General features: G+C 42.3%; 1 protein-coding gene across 1 annotated transcript in view; it reads left to right on the top strand.

Moving 5' to 3' along the window:
• The window catches only part of FAM47E (family with sequence similarity 47 member E), a 31,491-nt gene that overhangs the window by 15,693 nt on the left and 2,495 nt on the right, over positions 1–13,303 (top strand). The window contains exons 6-7 of the mRNA XM_044912693.1: positions 5,390–5,545; positions 13,218–13,295. Coding sequence (XP_044768628.1) covers positions 5,390–5,545; positions 13,218–13,295 — 234 coding nt within the window. The remainder of the gene's footprint in view (positions 1–5,389; positions 5,546–13,217; positions 13,296–13,303) is intronic.

Below are 13,303 nucleotides of genomic sequence, written 5' to 3'. Positions count from 1 at the left end.
TATACATGAAAGTTTATTATTCCAAGAGTTAAATGCTGCAGTTAATGATCATTAAAGTTGTTTATTCTTTGTCCAAAGAATTCATGAATTTTGGGGGGAGTCTTGTTGACCACATTCTTGAGCACATGCTTGCCAATTATTAACAAATTGCTCAGTTTTTCAATACCACTTGCCCGTGAAGATAGAAGAACAAGGAAACAGAGGAGAAAAAACAAGCTGTGTTCCAAAGGGAAGTAGAATGGACTTTTAAGTGCTTTTCTACTTTTCTATATGACGTACAGCTGCAAATACATATGCACACGAATCAAATTGTATCAGTCCAACAACAGATTGTTTTTAAAGATTTTATTTATTTATTTATTTACATATTTATTTGGGAGGGAGAGAGAATCTGAAGCAGACTCTGTGCTGGGCACAGAGCCTGACATGAGGCTCGATCCCAAGACCCTGAGATCATGACCTGAGCCAAAACCAAGAGTCAGAAGCTCAACCAACTGAGCCACCCAGGTGCCCCAAGTCCAACAACAGATTTAAGTACCTAAGTGGTGGTCTGGGGTGGGTGTGGGTGTGAGGAAGTTCCTTTCTCTGAAAGTGAAAAACAATATATTATCTCTACCCTCTGTCTTTTACGTGTGATCTTTGATACTATATTTCCAACATTTAAACATAGTAACTTTGTCCTTTATATTTGAACACAATAGACTGACCTGTTTTTACATATGTGATGTTTTCCATCCTTGGCTCTGTTGCATAAGGTTTATGAAAACTATGCTTTCCAACACTAATATCAGCACTTAAAATTTTCCATTTGCTCCTCATCTTTCTAAAGCATAAAATGCACAGCGATGTTGGACAGGCAGATTATGTCCATCACACCCGAAGCCTGAACCACAGCTCGCCCTGAATCTGGGCTGAATCAAATTGCTCAATTCCCCGTATGTACAAATCATTGCACAACTGCTTCTTTATAAGCCCTGGTGGTTATTGCCAAAACTGACCTTTTGACTGGCAGACAGAGGGTCACTATGTGAAAGTTCAAATACATTTCCATATGGTGTCATTTCCCTTCTGCCTGTAGGACCTCCTTTAGCCCTGCTTCTAGTAATGATCTGCCGGTGATTAATTCCTTCAGCTTTTGTATGTCTGAAAATATCCTTATTCTGCCTTCATTCTTAAAGCTGTTGTTGTGGGTATAGAATTCTAGGCTCACAGTGTTTTGTTTGTTTTCAGTACTTTAAAGATGGTATTCCACTGCCTTCTTGGTTGTATTGTTTCTGATGAGAAATCTTAAGCCTTCCTCATCTGTGTTTTTCTGGATGTGTGTTTTCCCTGGGCTCCTTTAAAGATGTTCTCTTTGTCACTGCTTGTGAGTCCTGTGATTATTATATACACCTTGTGCCTGTGGGTTGCTAAGCCTCTTTGATCCACGGGTTTATAAGTTTTCATCAGATTTGGAAAATTTTGATGATTATTTCTTCAAAAATGTTGTTGTCTCTCCCCCTCCCTGCTCCGAGGACGCCCATTACATGTAATTAGGCTGCATGGGGTTGTCTCACAGCTCACTGCTGCTCTGTTCAGTTTGGGATTGTTTTTTCCTCTCTGTGCCATGATTGCTGTGCTTACGGGTTTTAATCTGTTCTTTATGCAACATCTAATCAGCCATCGATCCCTCTAGGGTATTTTTCATCAATTATATACATTATAATTTTCATTTCAAAAAGTTTGACTTGAGGGGCGCCTGGGTGGCTCAGTCAGTTAAGCGTCTGCCTTCGGCTCAGGTCATGATCCCAGGGTCCTGGGATCGAGTCCTGCATCGGGCTCCCTGCTCTGCGGGAAGCCTGCTTCTCCCTCTCCCTCTGAGTTTTGTTCTGGGATGTAGTTAAACTTACTTGGAAAAGTTTGATCCTTTTGGGTCAGCTCTTAAAATTTGTTACGAAGGACTGAAGGAATGTTCAGTCTATGGCTAATTCTCTACTACTGGGACAAGACCCTTCAGTTTATTGTACCCAGTGTCCTGTGAGTCTTCAGGTTTCTCAGAAGGGAACAGGCACTGTCCCTGGCCTTGTGTACGTGCTGGGCTCTGTTGCTTCTAATGCTTTTGGGTGGTTCTTTCCCTAAACTCAGGCAGTTTCCTCTCATACACGTGCTGAGGGGGACGCGGGCAAACCGCTGGGTGCCCTCTCTATGCACTTCTCTCCTGTTACTTCTTGCTGCCAACTTGCACTGCCTTGGTCTGGTCTCTCAATTCTGTCTCCTCAACTCGGAGAGTCCGCTGGTCTCCTCCTGAGTGTCTCCCTGCTCTGTGGCCTGGAAAGTCTCTCAAGACAGTGAACTGGGGGGCGCCTGGGTGGCTCCGTCATTAAGCGTCTGCCTTCGGCTCAGGTCATGGCCTCAGGATCCTGGGATCAAGCCTCGCATCGGGCTCCCTGCTGGGCGGGAAGCCTGCTTCTCCCTCTCCCACTCCCCCTGCTTGTGTTCCCTCTTTCGCCGTGTCTCTCTCTGTCAAATAAATAAATAAATAAAATCTTAAAAAAAAAAAAAAAAGACAGTGAACTGGGGACGGTGCCTGGGCAGCTCAGTCGGTTGGGCATCTGGCTTTGGCTCAGGTCATGATCTCGGGGTGCTGGGATCGAGCCCCGTGTCAGGCTCTCTGCTCATCAGGGAGTCTGCTTCTCCCTCTCACTCTCCCTCTGTGTTCTCTCTCTATGGCTCAAATAAATAAAATCTTAAAAAAAATTTTTTTAATTTAAATAAAAGTAAATTTTATTTATTTATTTGAGAGAGAGACAGAGATAGTGACAGAGAGCACATCCTACTTGTTATTTGATGTCTAGTGTCTTATAAACCATTATATGTGTGTGTATATTTATATTATATTTATATTTATACTTATTTCAACTTTTTGGCTGCTGCATGTGGGACGGTAAATCTGATCCCTATTCCAGAAATGGAAATCCCCATCTTTATTTTTATCCCACATACTCTTGGGCCTGCTACATTGCTCTTTGGTCTTCTTTAAAACTCTGAGCTTTCCCTCAACCTTACCTGTGCTCATAATATTCTCTCTGCCTGAAGTGCCCCTCTTCCCATGTCTACCTTCTCGTATCTTCTTCTAGACCCAGGTCATATGCCAGTTTTTTCATGGAGATTTTTCAGGTCCCTTGGTTGACATTAATTCATTCTTCTAATCTCTCCCAGCAGTCTGTGTGCCTACTGTAGCATATCTCTCTTTGCCCTGTATATTCATTCATCCATTTGTCTATGCAATCCTTCAACAAACATTTCTGATTTTCTACTGCTATGTGCCAAAAAGTGCTGGGAACAAATGAAGGAGCAGAGACAAAGGCTTGTTTCCTGCACTTAAGGAGCTTACAGCTAGTTGGGTCAACAGGTAAATGATTAACTATAATGAAATGATGTCATGGTTCATAGAGACCTAGGAAGAAGTAATCAATTCCACCAACCACGGGGTGAGGGTGGGTTCAGTGAAGCCCTCACAGAAGAAATTATGTTTGTACTGAGTCTTGAAAGATTACTAGTCACCATAACATATTTCAGAACTCAGATCTGTAGTGTAACAGTAATATAGATTTCATCCCCTCCTTTTTTTTCCCCTTCTCTTTCCTTCCACTCCCCCTGCTTGTGCGCTCATTCTTTCTCTGACAAATAAGTGAAATCTTTTTTTTAAAGATTTTATTTATTTATTTGACACAGAGAGAGAGATACAAGTAAACAGACAGGCAGGCAGGCAGAGGCAGAGGGAGAAGCAGGCTTCCCGCTGAGCAGGGAGCCCGATGTGGGGCTCGATCCCAGGACCCCGGGATCATGCTGAGCCGAAGGCAGACGCTTAACCAACTGAGCCACCCAGGTGTCCCAATAAGTGAAATCTTTTTAAAAAAGTTAAAAAAAAAATAAACATCCTACAATGCTTAGGAGAGCACCCTCCCTGACCCCCCAACAAAGGATTATCCAGCTCAAAGTATCAATAATGCCAAGTTAAACAGTCAATTTTAATTCAACAAATATTATTGAGCACCTATTATGTCCAAAATATTGTTCTAGATGCCAGAGGGTTGTATCCGGGAACAATCTCTGAAGCTTACATTTTAGAGGATGAAAGGAGAGACAAGCAATCGGAAGACTATATAGCATATCAAATGGTGATATGTACTGTTAAGAAAAGTGAGGCAGGGAAAGAAAACAAGGAGTGTTGTGAGGTGGTTACAATTTTTAAACAGTATGCTTGAAATGGAGGGATCAAGATGCTGAATTCAGCTCTGAGAAGGGCTCACTCCCCAACCCCCACTCTGCTCTGTCCCATCCTCTCTGCTTTAGATAAGGAATATCTGACTTGACTCTAGAATGACCCACACATTCTGCCTTAGGTTTAAATGTGAATGAGAAGAGAGAGAGGGGCAGAATCTTTGTGGTTTCATATCTTTGCCTTGCTGAGTGTGTGGGCATTACATCCACGCTATCAGGCTATGATCCAACAGATCTCTTTACATCCTTCATTCGCTACTGAGGAATGGGAGAAAGAAAGGAGTGACATTTATTCTTCCTTCTCTTTCTCTCTTCCAACTGGAGGCAAGAGATGAGTGTTGGATTGCATATTTGTTGTTGTTGCTGTTGCTGGATAGCATTTTGATCGTAAGTAGTGTAGCATTTACAAGGCTGAACACAGTGCTGGGCTCATAGTAAGTCTATAGCTCATTATTTTGGTTGACTGAGTATTGGTGTTTTTTTGAGATTTATTTATTTTAGAGAGAGACAGAGAGATGGGGACCATTGCGAGCAGGGGGAGGGGCAGAGGAAGAGGAAGAGGGAGAGAAGCAGACTCCCCACTGAGCGATGAGCCTGACATGGGGCTCGATCCCAGGACCCTGAGATCATGACCAGAGCTGAAATCAAGAGTCAGATGCTTAACCGACTGAGCCACGCAGGCGCCCCGTTTGGCTCAGTATTGTTTAAGGTCATTATCCTTCAGTGAAATATGTGATTTTTATATGATTTCTAGCTGCTTTACATAACTTTCTCCTTTAATCTTTACTACAAACTTATGGAGTGGATACTATTATCTCCATTTTACAGATGAAGAATTAAATAATTTGCCCGTGGACTCATAGCTACTAAGTAGGGGAGGCTGGTTTTGAATCCACGTTTGCCTAAGTCCAAAGGCCATACTTAACCATCACATTATTTTCTTGTTCATGAACTTTTCAAGGTACCTTTGTAAACCAAAGCATACTGAAACTTCATAAAATATTTTGGCAAGGATCAATCATAAACTAAAAATAAATGCTACTGCTTTCATAAGCTAAATCTTCAACTTATTGAAATGACAAGCATAAAAAACAAATGAAATTGGGAATAATGTTATTTTCTGTAGAATCCTCATAAACCAAAGTGTGTGAAGATGAGGTATGGAGCATGGTATCTGAACACCAAGTTGTGGAAAAAGCAAAGAGCAGATGAACCTTTGGTTGACCCCAAGGTCTCATGTAAAGCTCAAGATGACAATTTTAAAAAGGAGCTGCAGGAACAGGTATGTGTATATGCTGAGATTTGATCATCTGATCTAAAGATTATCACAGCGTACCTGGTACTTCAGATTGAAGCCAGTCTTTGGGTGAAACATAGGCTCCAGAAAGTCTTCCAGCTTGCATGTTGACCTCAGCAATGAGAAAGCCAAGCCATTATATTGTATGTGGATGTGTAATAAGTACACATTGTATGTGTAATAAGTAAGACTTGGAATCTCCTGACTTTGTGGTAGACACACCATCTCTAAAGATGGGACAACCACTCATCATATTCCTAGCATTCTTGGAACAATTAATTCAATGGATAAATTGGCTGTTCAAAAGGCGGTGTGACCCGGTAGGACCACCTCTGTGCTTAGAATGGATATAACATCATGGGTTCTTTGAGTAACTAAATGTGAAGCTTATTTTTGTCAGCAACGGATGAATGTTAAAGAATTCAGAATTACATTTGGGAAACATCTTTATGCAGTTCAGCAGAGTTGTAGGATCTGTCTGAAAGAAAAGGGGCAAAGGTTAATAAGCACTGATTGATATCACAAAGCAACAAACACACGTAACAAGGATGTGCTCTAATGTTACTGCAAATAAACTCTGTCTGCCCAACTCTTGTGTACAAGTGCATAACAGAAAGAAGGTACTCATCGTAGTCCTAGAAATTTGGAAATAATGATGCAACACCTGAACAGAACTCTGGTAAGAATATTTGTGAACCTCTTCTCTTTTACAACAGGTCCAAAACTTCTCCCAGATAATGATGTGAAAACACTTTGGAAAAAAGTAAAATGCTGTTCAAATTTGCCTACTCATTCATTGAGTAATCACTCATTGATTGCCCCCTTTAGGTTGGAAAGCTTAGACGGGAAGGATGGTCATTTTTATCTTTTCTAGTAGTGGGTATGAAATTCTTGTTTTCAGATGTGGGGCATGACAGAAATTTATATGCACAAGATGCTTATATAAGCCTATAAATAATGTAAATAATGTTCAGTAGAATTTCTTGGTGTATGTTTTCTGGAGCAAAATATCTAAGTTTATGTGAATTTCACACATAAAACTATTCCAGTTGTATTTAAAAAAATAACAAAACAAATGAATGAACAATTCTCAATGAATTAAATATTGAAAAACAAAAATGGTTACAAAACTTATTGTTTTAAAGTGTCTTAGAAGTTTTTTTTTTAAGAAATATATTCTTAAAGACTAATTCTTAAAGGTTTAAGGAATTTTACAAGAATATTCCATTTTGATGGCAAAAGTAAGTAAAGATGTTTGCCAAAATGGTGACAGTAAGCTCATGAAAAAGAAGTAATGTTTAGATTTTGGAAATATGGTTATATATTACAGTAAAAGATTATTTACCTGACAGCTTAGAGACAGGGAGGATTCAAAACAATGGGGCTGTTCCATAATGATGTTTATAAATCACACTCTTGTAATTCCTGAAGATTGAATTACCCTGTGCACTTTAGTTGCACTTGACTATGGCATCCCAATTCGTAAGACACAGGAGTGATGGGATGCTGCTAAAGGGCAGTCACTATGATGACATGGCTATCTTGCTGGTAACACATGAGTTTCTCTATTCTTGGTTGTGTTCATTTGGAAGGTGAAATGGTATTAAAGAACTGAGTTACAATGACATAAACTTATCTATCCAATTTTAAAATTCAAATAAATGAAAGGTAAAACCAAAAGGATACATAAATACCCCAAAGATGTTGGGACTGGAGCAAATCTTTTCTGATTGTCATGGCCTTTGAAATTAAAATCTATTAAAGAACAAAATTCAACCAAGTGAATTTAAAGGTGTAATTAGCCTTATTCAGTGACTCACGAATTGGGCACCATCCTAATAACTGGAAGTGTGCTCCAAGGAGTTGTATAAAATGGATGGCTTTTATAGGCAGAAATGGAGTGGGTCAAGGAAATTATCGCAAAAGAAAAGATTGTTCCAGGTAAGGTCACCTTTCTTAGGCAGAAGGGCAGGGATATTATGCAGAGTACCTCCCTAGTGCTCATTGGGAAATTCTAGACTGACTGGTTTAAAATCCCACTTGTGGGAGAGGCTGAAACTGCAATCAGATTAGGTATTAAATCTCGGTGGGGCTTAACATAAGTGACTCCATTTTGGACCTGTTGTTTCTTTTTAACACTCCCCCCTCCCCCGTTCCCTTCATGAACCTGTCAGCTGAACTGAGAGGTGTGATCAAAATTGAAGGCATTAGTACTACTCTCAGCTGGCGGTCTGTTCTAACAGCTCTTGTTGATCCCATTTCTTTTGATGAATCGCTGTGGTGTTCACAGGTCGTGACTTCAGGCTCATAGTCTTTTAGCCAGCCATTCTCTTCGTCTCTTTTTTGATGATCCAGTCTTAGGGAGATCATTTGCTTGGTGATAAGCAGCTACAAACATGCATTTCAAGCTTTTGAGAGAATGGAACACACCAGGGAGATTATGACGATAACCATAAGCAGGATCATTCCCAGTGTTTGGAGTGCACTTTGGAGCCATGGTTCCCAAGACCAAACCAATTAAAGAATGACCCAGTCCTAAGAGTCACCCTTTTAAGCCAAGTGGCTTGCTCAGTGATGTAATGTAACTGAGTTTCAGCTTCCCCAGAAGTGTTAATCCAGGTGCATGCAGCATGTGGTGCTGGCCATACCACAGACAGCTCTTTGCCCAGCTAAAAGATCATCCTGTTGTCAAGGACCACTTTGGCCAGAAAGTCTAAGGATCTTTGCTGGGCAGCTAGGGTCTTAGCAGTGGAATCTGCAATGTCTCCAAGAGTTAAGAAGTTTCTGATCATAGCTTCATTTGTATTTACTCCTACCCCAGAGGTCAGCCAGGTTTTTAGTGCATATGGGAAGAGAACCATCTAGCCTGAAATAAAAAGTCATCCTAAGTGCCTGACAAAGATGGGTCCTGCTGGTGAGATCTCTTGGTGAGTGGGGGCAGATCTGATCTTGATATAATCATGGGCATGTGGGGGTGCAAATATACAAAGATTCACATGAGTAAATGTGTCTGCTTGGGTACCTGCTTCTAAGCAGGGGTTCAACTGTAGTTTGTGGTGACGTGGGAATATAAGAGAAATTGGTCAGACGGAGGACCAGGGGGTCTCTTGCATCATGACGAATCCAGTAATCTGCAAGTTTGCCTCCCTTAGCAATGGACTGGGAGATACAGATGATGGAGTTATCTTTCCTGGCCAATGTTAGACTAATGAAAAGAGAAGAAGAAGGGGTTTCATGTTTAGTCAAAGTATGAGGTATTAATCAGAGTCTTGGGTAGAAGCAGTCTACTTTGGTGCCAGATAACTTCTCTTCCTCACCTATGTGATTCAGAGTTCTCCAGCATCTGTACAGGACCAGATGCTAAGTGGAGCCTTCTTTAGCTGTGGGCTGTGTATCCAGGGCTCAATACCCTCTAGTTCTGTAGCAATGTCAGTGGTCAGAAGTACCACTGTCAGGAGTGGTCAGCCCTTCTAATGGGGCTCAAGGGCTGTCTTTCTTTGATGATGCTTTTGGAATACCCAATCATCAGACTCTAGACTGTGGCCTTGAATTGGGATCAGATTAAATCTTCTTTAATCTGTTGATGATATGCTTGAGCATCAGACAGTAAAGAGGTACAGTAGCTGGTCATACTAGCATGAGACAAGGGATCAGCAGAAGGTTGTATTAGACATTGGTCTGACGGTGACTATCTCCTGTGGACTGAGTTTATGTTTCCCAAAGGAGGTGCTGCAAACAGGGAGAGCAAAAGTAATACCTTAAGCCAGGGGAGTCCCATGATTTCAGCAAGTTCAGAAATGTTAAGTTTGAGGATCCCATTAGTCTCTAAACCTCACCTGATGATTCCGGGTGATAAGGACAATGATAATTCCGAAACGTTTGCAAGGTTTTCATTAAGCCTCCTGTGATTTTCCAAGTAAAGTGGGTGCCTTGATGGCTGGAGATTGTGGAAGGTATCCCCCAAGTGGGAAACACATTCTCTGACAGGTTCTTTGCCATCGTGAGGACATCAGCCTTGTAGCAGGGGAAGGCTTGCACGCATCCAGAAAGCACACACAAGTAACAGAACAGATTGATAACCCGAGCTAAGGGGCAGTTGAATGAAGTCCAGCTGCAGGTGTCCCGAGGGTCCAGAGGGAGGAGGTTTGAGGCCTTTGGAAACAAAAATAGTTTCTCTAGGATTATGAACCTGGCCCGTCAGACATTGCTGCAGACTGTTTTTGCAGTTTTATAGAAGTTTCCCCACCAGTGTCAGTTCATAATCTGAGTTCATCTTAAAAGCCCTGCAGTGGGTTCGGTAATGCAAAAACCAAAGAGTGGGGTTTGTCAGGGAGCCAGGAAGAACCAAGCAGCTGTCTTGAGTTTCCCATAGCCCCAGCTGTTCGTTTCATTTACAGGCCCTGTTTACTCATCTTACTTTCTGATTCAGGTGCAGACTGTTGCCATGTTACAAGGATACCAGGATGGCCAAAATCTGGCGAGGAGGGGTCATTTTTTTGCAGAAGCAGAATGGGTTTCATCCACGTGCCACAGTCTTTATAGATTTATTTACTGCTGTCTTTGCACAAAAGTCAGCTGGGGCATTTCCCTGACACTCAGGTTTCAGTCTCTCAGTGTGAGCCTCAGTTTTGATGACAGCAATTTCAGGAGGTAAGAGCCTAGCAGTAAGAAGATCATTTACCTGTTGCCCATTTTTGACTGAGTCCCAGAGGACATAAGAAAGCCCTTTTGTTTCTGTAACATCCCTAAGTCATGGACGACCCCAAAGACATGCTGGCTATCGGTATAAATATTGTTTGTCCTCCTGATAGCTGGCATGCTCGGGTAAGGGCACGGAGCTCTGTCTGTTGTGTGGATGGAGCTTGGGGAAGGTTTCCTCTTTCGAGTAGGTCATCTTGGGTAGGAGTAGCACAGCCAGCTTGAAAATCCCCTTTTTCATTTCTACGGTATGACCCATCCACGAAGATTATAGATCAGGAGTAGTTAAAGGAGTATCTCATAAATCAGGACGTGCTATCACAAAACGGGACATCAGTACCTTGTAGTCACGGACTCGACCTCCTCAGGTAGAGGTAGTAACGTAGCAGGATTAAGGGTGTTGCGATGTTTAAGACACAGATGAGGCGGTGGACGCAGAAGGATCTCATAGGAAGTTAGTCTGCCTGCAAGAAAGGCTGAGTCAGTTCTGAGTTAAGAAGACTTCAGACAGGGTCAAACCTGACGAGACTGCCCCTCGTCTTGCTGCTGTGTCTGTAGCCTTAAGACAGCTGGGATCGGCAGGAGCAACCGAATCAAGGTGTGTGCTGTACTAGGTAATGGGCCTCTGTCTACTACCCTCCTCTTGAGCGAGCATTCCCAGGGCTTGATTATCCCTTTCCTGCACCAATAAGGTGAAAGGTTTTGCACAGTTAGGCGGCCCTAAGGCAGGCGGTTCTTACACTGCTTCTTTCAGTCTCCTGAAAGCCTGCTCACGTTTGTCTTCCCAAGGAAAGTGTTCAGGGACTGAAATTTTAGTAAGTTCATAGAGTGGGGTAGCTAATAGCGAAAAATTAGGAGCCCATCATCTGCAATAACCAGTCAAGCCGAGTCATCCATGGATCTGTCACCTAGCTGTGGGTGTAGGAAATTCCTGGGTTAGCTTAATTCTTTTGGGACACAGCTGAAGTCCTTCAGGGCTTAGGTAATGACCCAGGTAATGAACCGTGTGTAGAGGTAATTGTAATTTTCTCTTAGAGACTTTGTGTCCCTTTTCAGCTAACTGCTCTAGCAAATAGATGGAATCTTTTGTGGACTCCTCTTTGGAGGCTGAAAGTAGCAAGAGGTCATCTACATATTGCAAAAGGGTGGATTTCCCAAGGAACTGGAGTGTTGCTTAAATCTTGGTGAAGTGCTCAAGAGAAGTAAGAAGGGACCTCATGAATTCTTCAGGCATGACTGGCCAGGTAGAGTGTTGACAGTTCAAGTAAGGCAAATAGATATGGCTATTGGGGTCACCAGGGGTGTTGAAAAAGGCTGAACAAATCCACCGCAGTGGACCATTTGGAGTCTGGTAGAACGTGTGACAGAAGGGTGTTCGGGTTTGGAATGACTGGGATGGGGAATCACTGTCTTACTAATAGCTCTCAAATCCTGGAAAAATCAGCATCCCGTCCATGAGGTTCCCAGACTGGCGAGGTCGGGTGTGGCAGGAACTGGTACAAGGGGTGATTAGCCCTGTACCAGGAAGTTATTAGCAAAATAAAGAAAGGCTTGTTGTAGGCAAGGTCACCTTCCTTAGAGGGAAAGGCTGTGGTTTTTAGCAGAGCACCTCAGCTAGTGCTCATCAGGAAACTCCACATGGACTGGTTTAAAAATCCCACTCCTGGGACAGGCTGAACCGACAGTTAAGTTAGGTATTAAATCTTCGTGGGGCTTAACAGGATTGACTCCACTTCGGGCCTGCTGTTCCTTTTTAACAGATCTCAAAATTATGGATATATTGTCAAGTGAAAAAAACACTCCTGTTTCTCGCTCTATTAGTCTCAATTCTGGTCACCAAATGTGTGAGGATTTTTACCCCCACACCAAGCAATTGTCTGATTCTCCAGACACCAGCTGGGTGTCCTACTACAATTTAACTCAAGTCTGCCACTATCTACCTGGAGTTGGCGTCAGACCTGACAGGGTAAGGGCTCAGTCTCACAACCCTGCCCCCACTTCTGATGCCGATCACAAATCAGGTTCTCAGCTGTGCTTCTGACCAGGAGGTCCCCACACCTCCTCCTCCGGTTCTGTCATCTGCATGAAGAACTCAGGAAAACAGCTTACTTACTAGATTATGGGTTTATTATAAAAGGAGAGAACTCAGGAATAGCCAGATGCACAGAGCAAGGTATGTGAAAAAGGGTGCAGAGCTTCTGTGCCCTCGCTGAGCACACCACCTTCCCCAAACCTCCACATATTCAACAACCTGGAAGCTCTCTGAACTCTGTCCTTTTGGGCTTTTATGGCAGCTTTAATACGTAGGCACGGGTTGATTACATCATTGGTCATCTGCGATTAATTCAGCCAGAGATTGCAGGATGGAGCCGAAAGTTCCAACCCTCTCTTCACGTGGTTGTTTCCTCTGGCAACCAGACCCCATCCTGTGGCTCTCTAAGGGCTTTCCAAAAATCACCTTGTTAACATAATCTCTGTTGTGCTTAAAAGGGGCTAGTTATGAATAACAAAAAATTCTCCTTTTGCCTTTGTGGCTCTCATCACTTAGGAAATTGCAATGGTTTTAGGAGCTCTGTGTCAGGAATGGGAAGAAGACCAAATATATATGTCTTAATAAAAATCACAGTATCATACTTGTTAATCTCAAATAGGTTAGATTCCAGACATCTGGGCTTAATAATTGTCTAATTGCTAAAAAGTGTTGCTTCTCCTTAATACAAGGATTAAAAAAAAGGGTTGGGAAAGGAGAGAAAGTTGGACATCTTTTGAACGCCTTTATGCTCATCAACTCGTGAACGTTATCTACACATAAAGTCCCAGATGAGAAGGAAGTGATTTAAAATGAGGTACTTTATAAAGAACCGACTGCTTTTATTAGGACAAGTATGGAATCAAACTTCTAACAGCTGACTGGGGTTTTTTTGTCTTTGTTTTTGTTTTAATGTGGATCCTCTTTTAGGAGGAGTTACTTGCAGACCTTCATGGAACCATTGCCTTTAAGGATTTCATTCTAAGCAGAGGCTATAGGATGCCAAGTGTGAGTAA

The sequence above is a fragment of the Neomonachus schauinslandi genome, chromosome 2 (assembly GCF_002201575.2).
Source record: "Neomonachus schauinslandi chromosome 2, ASM220157v2, whole genome shotgun sequence".
Lineage (NCBI taxonomy): Eukaryota > Metazoa > Chordata > Mammalia > Carnivora > Phocidae > Neomonachus > Neomonachus schauinslandi.
Note: the sequence above shows the minus strand (reverse complement) of the source record. Positions and strands in the feature narration are given on the sequence as shown.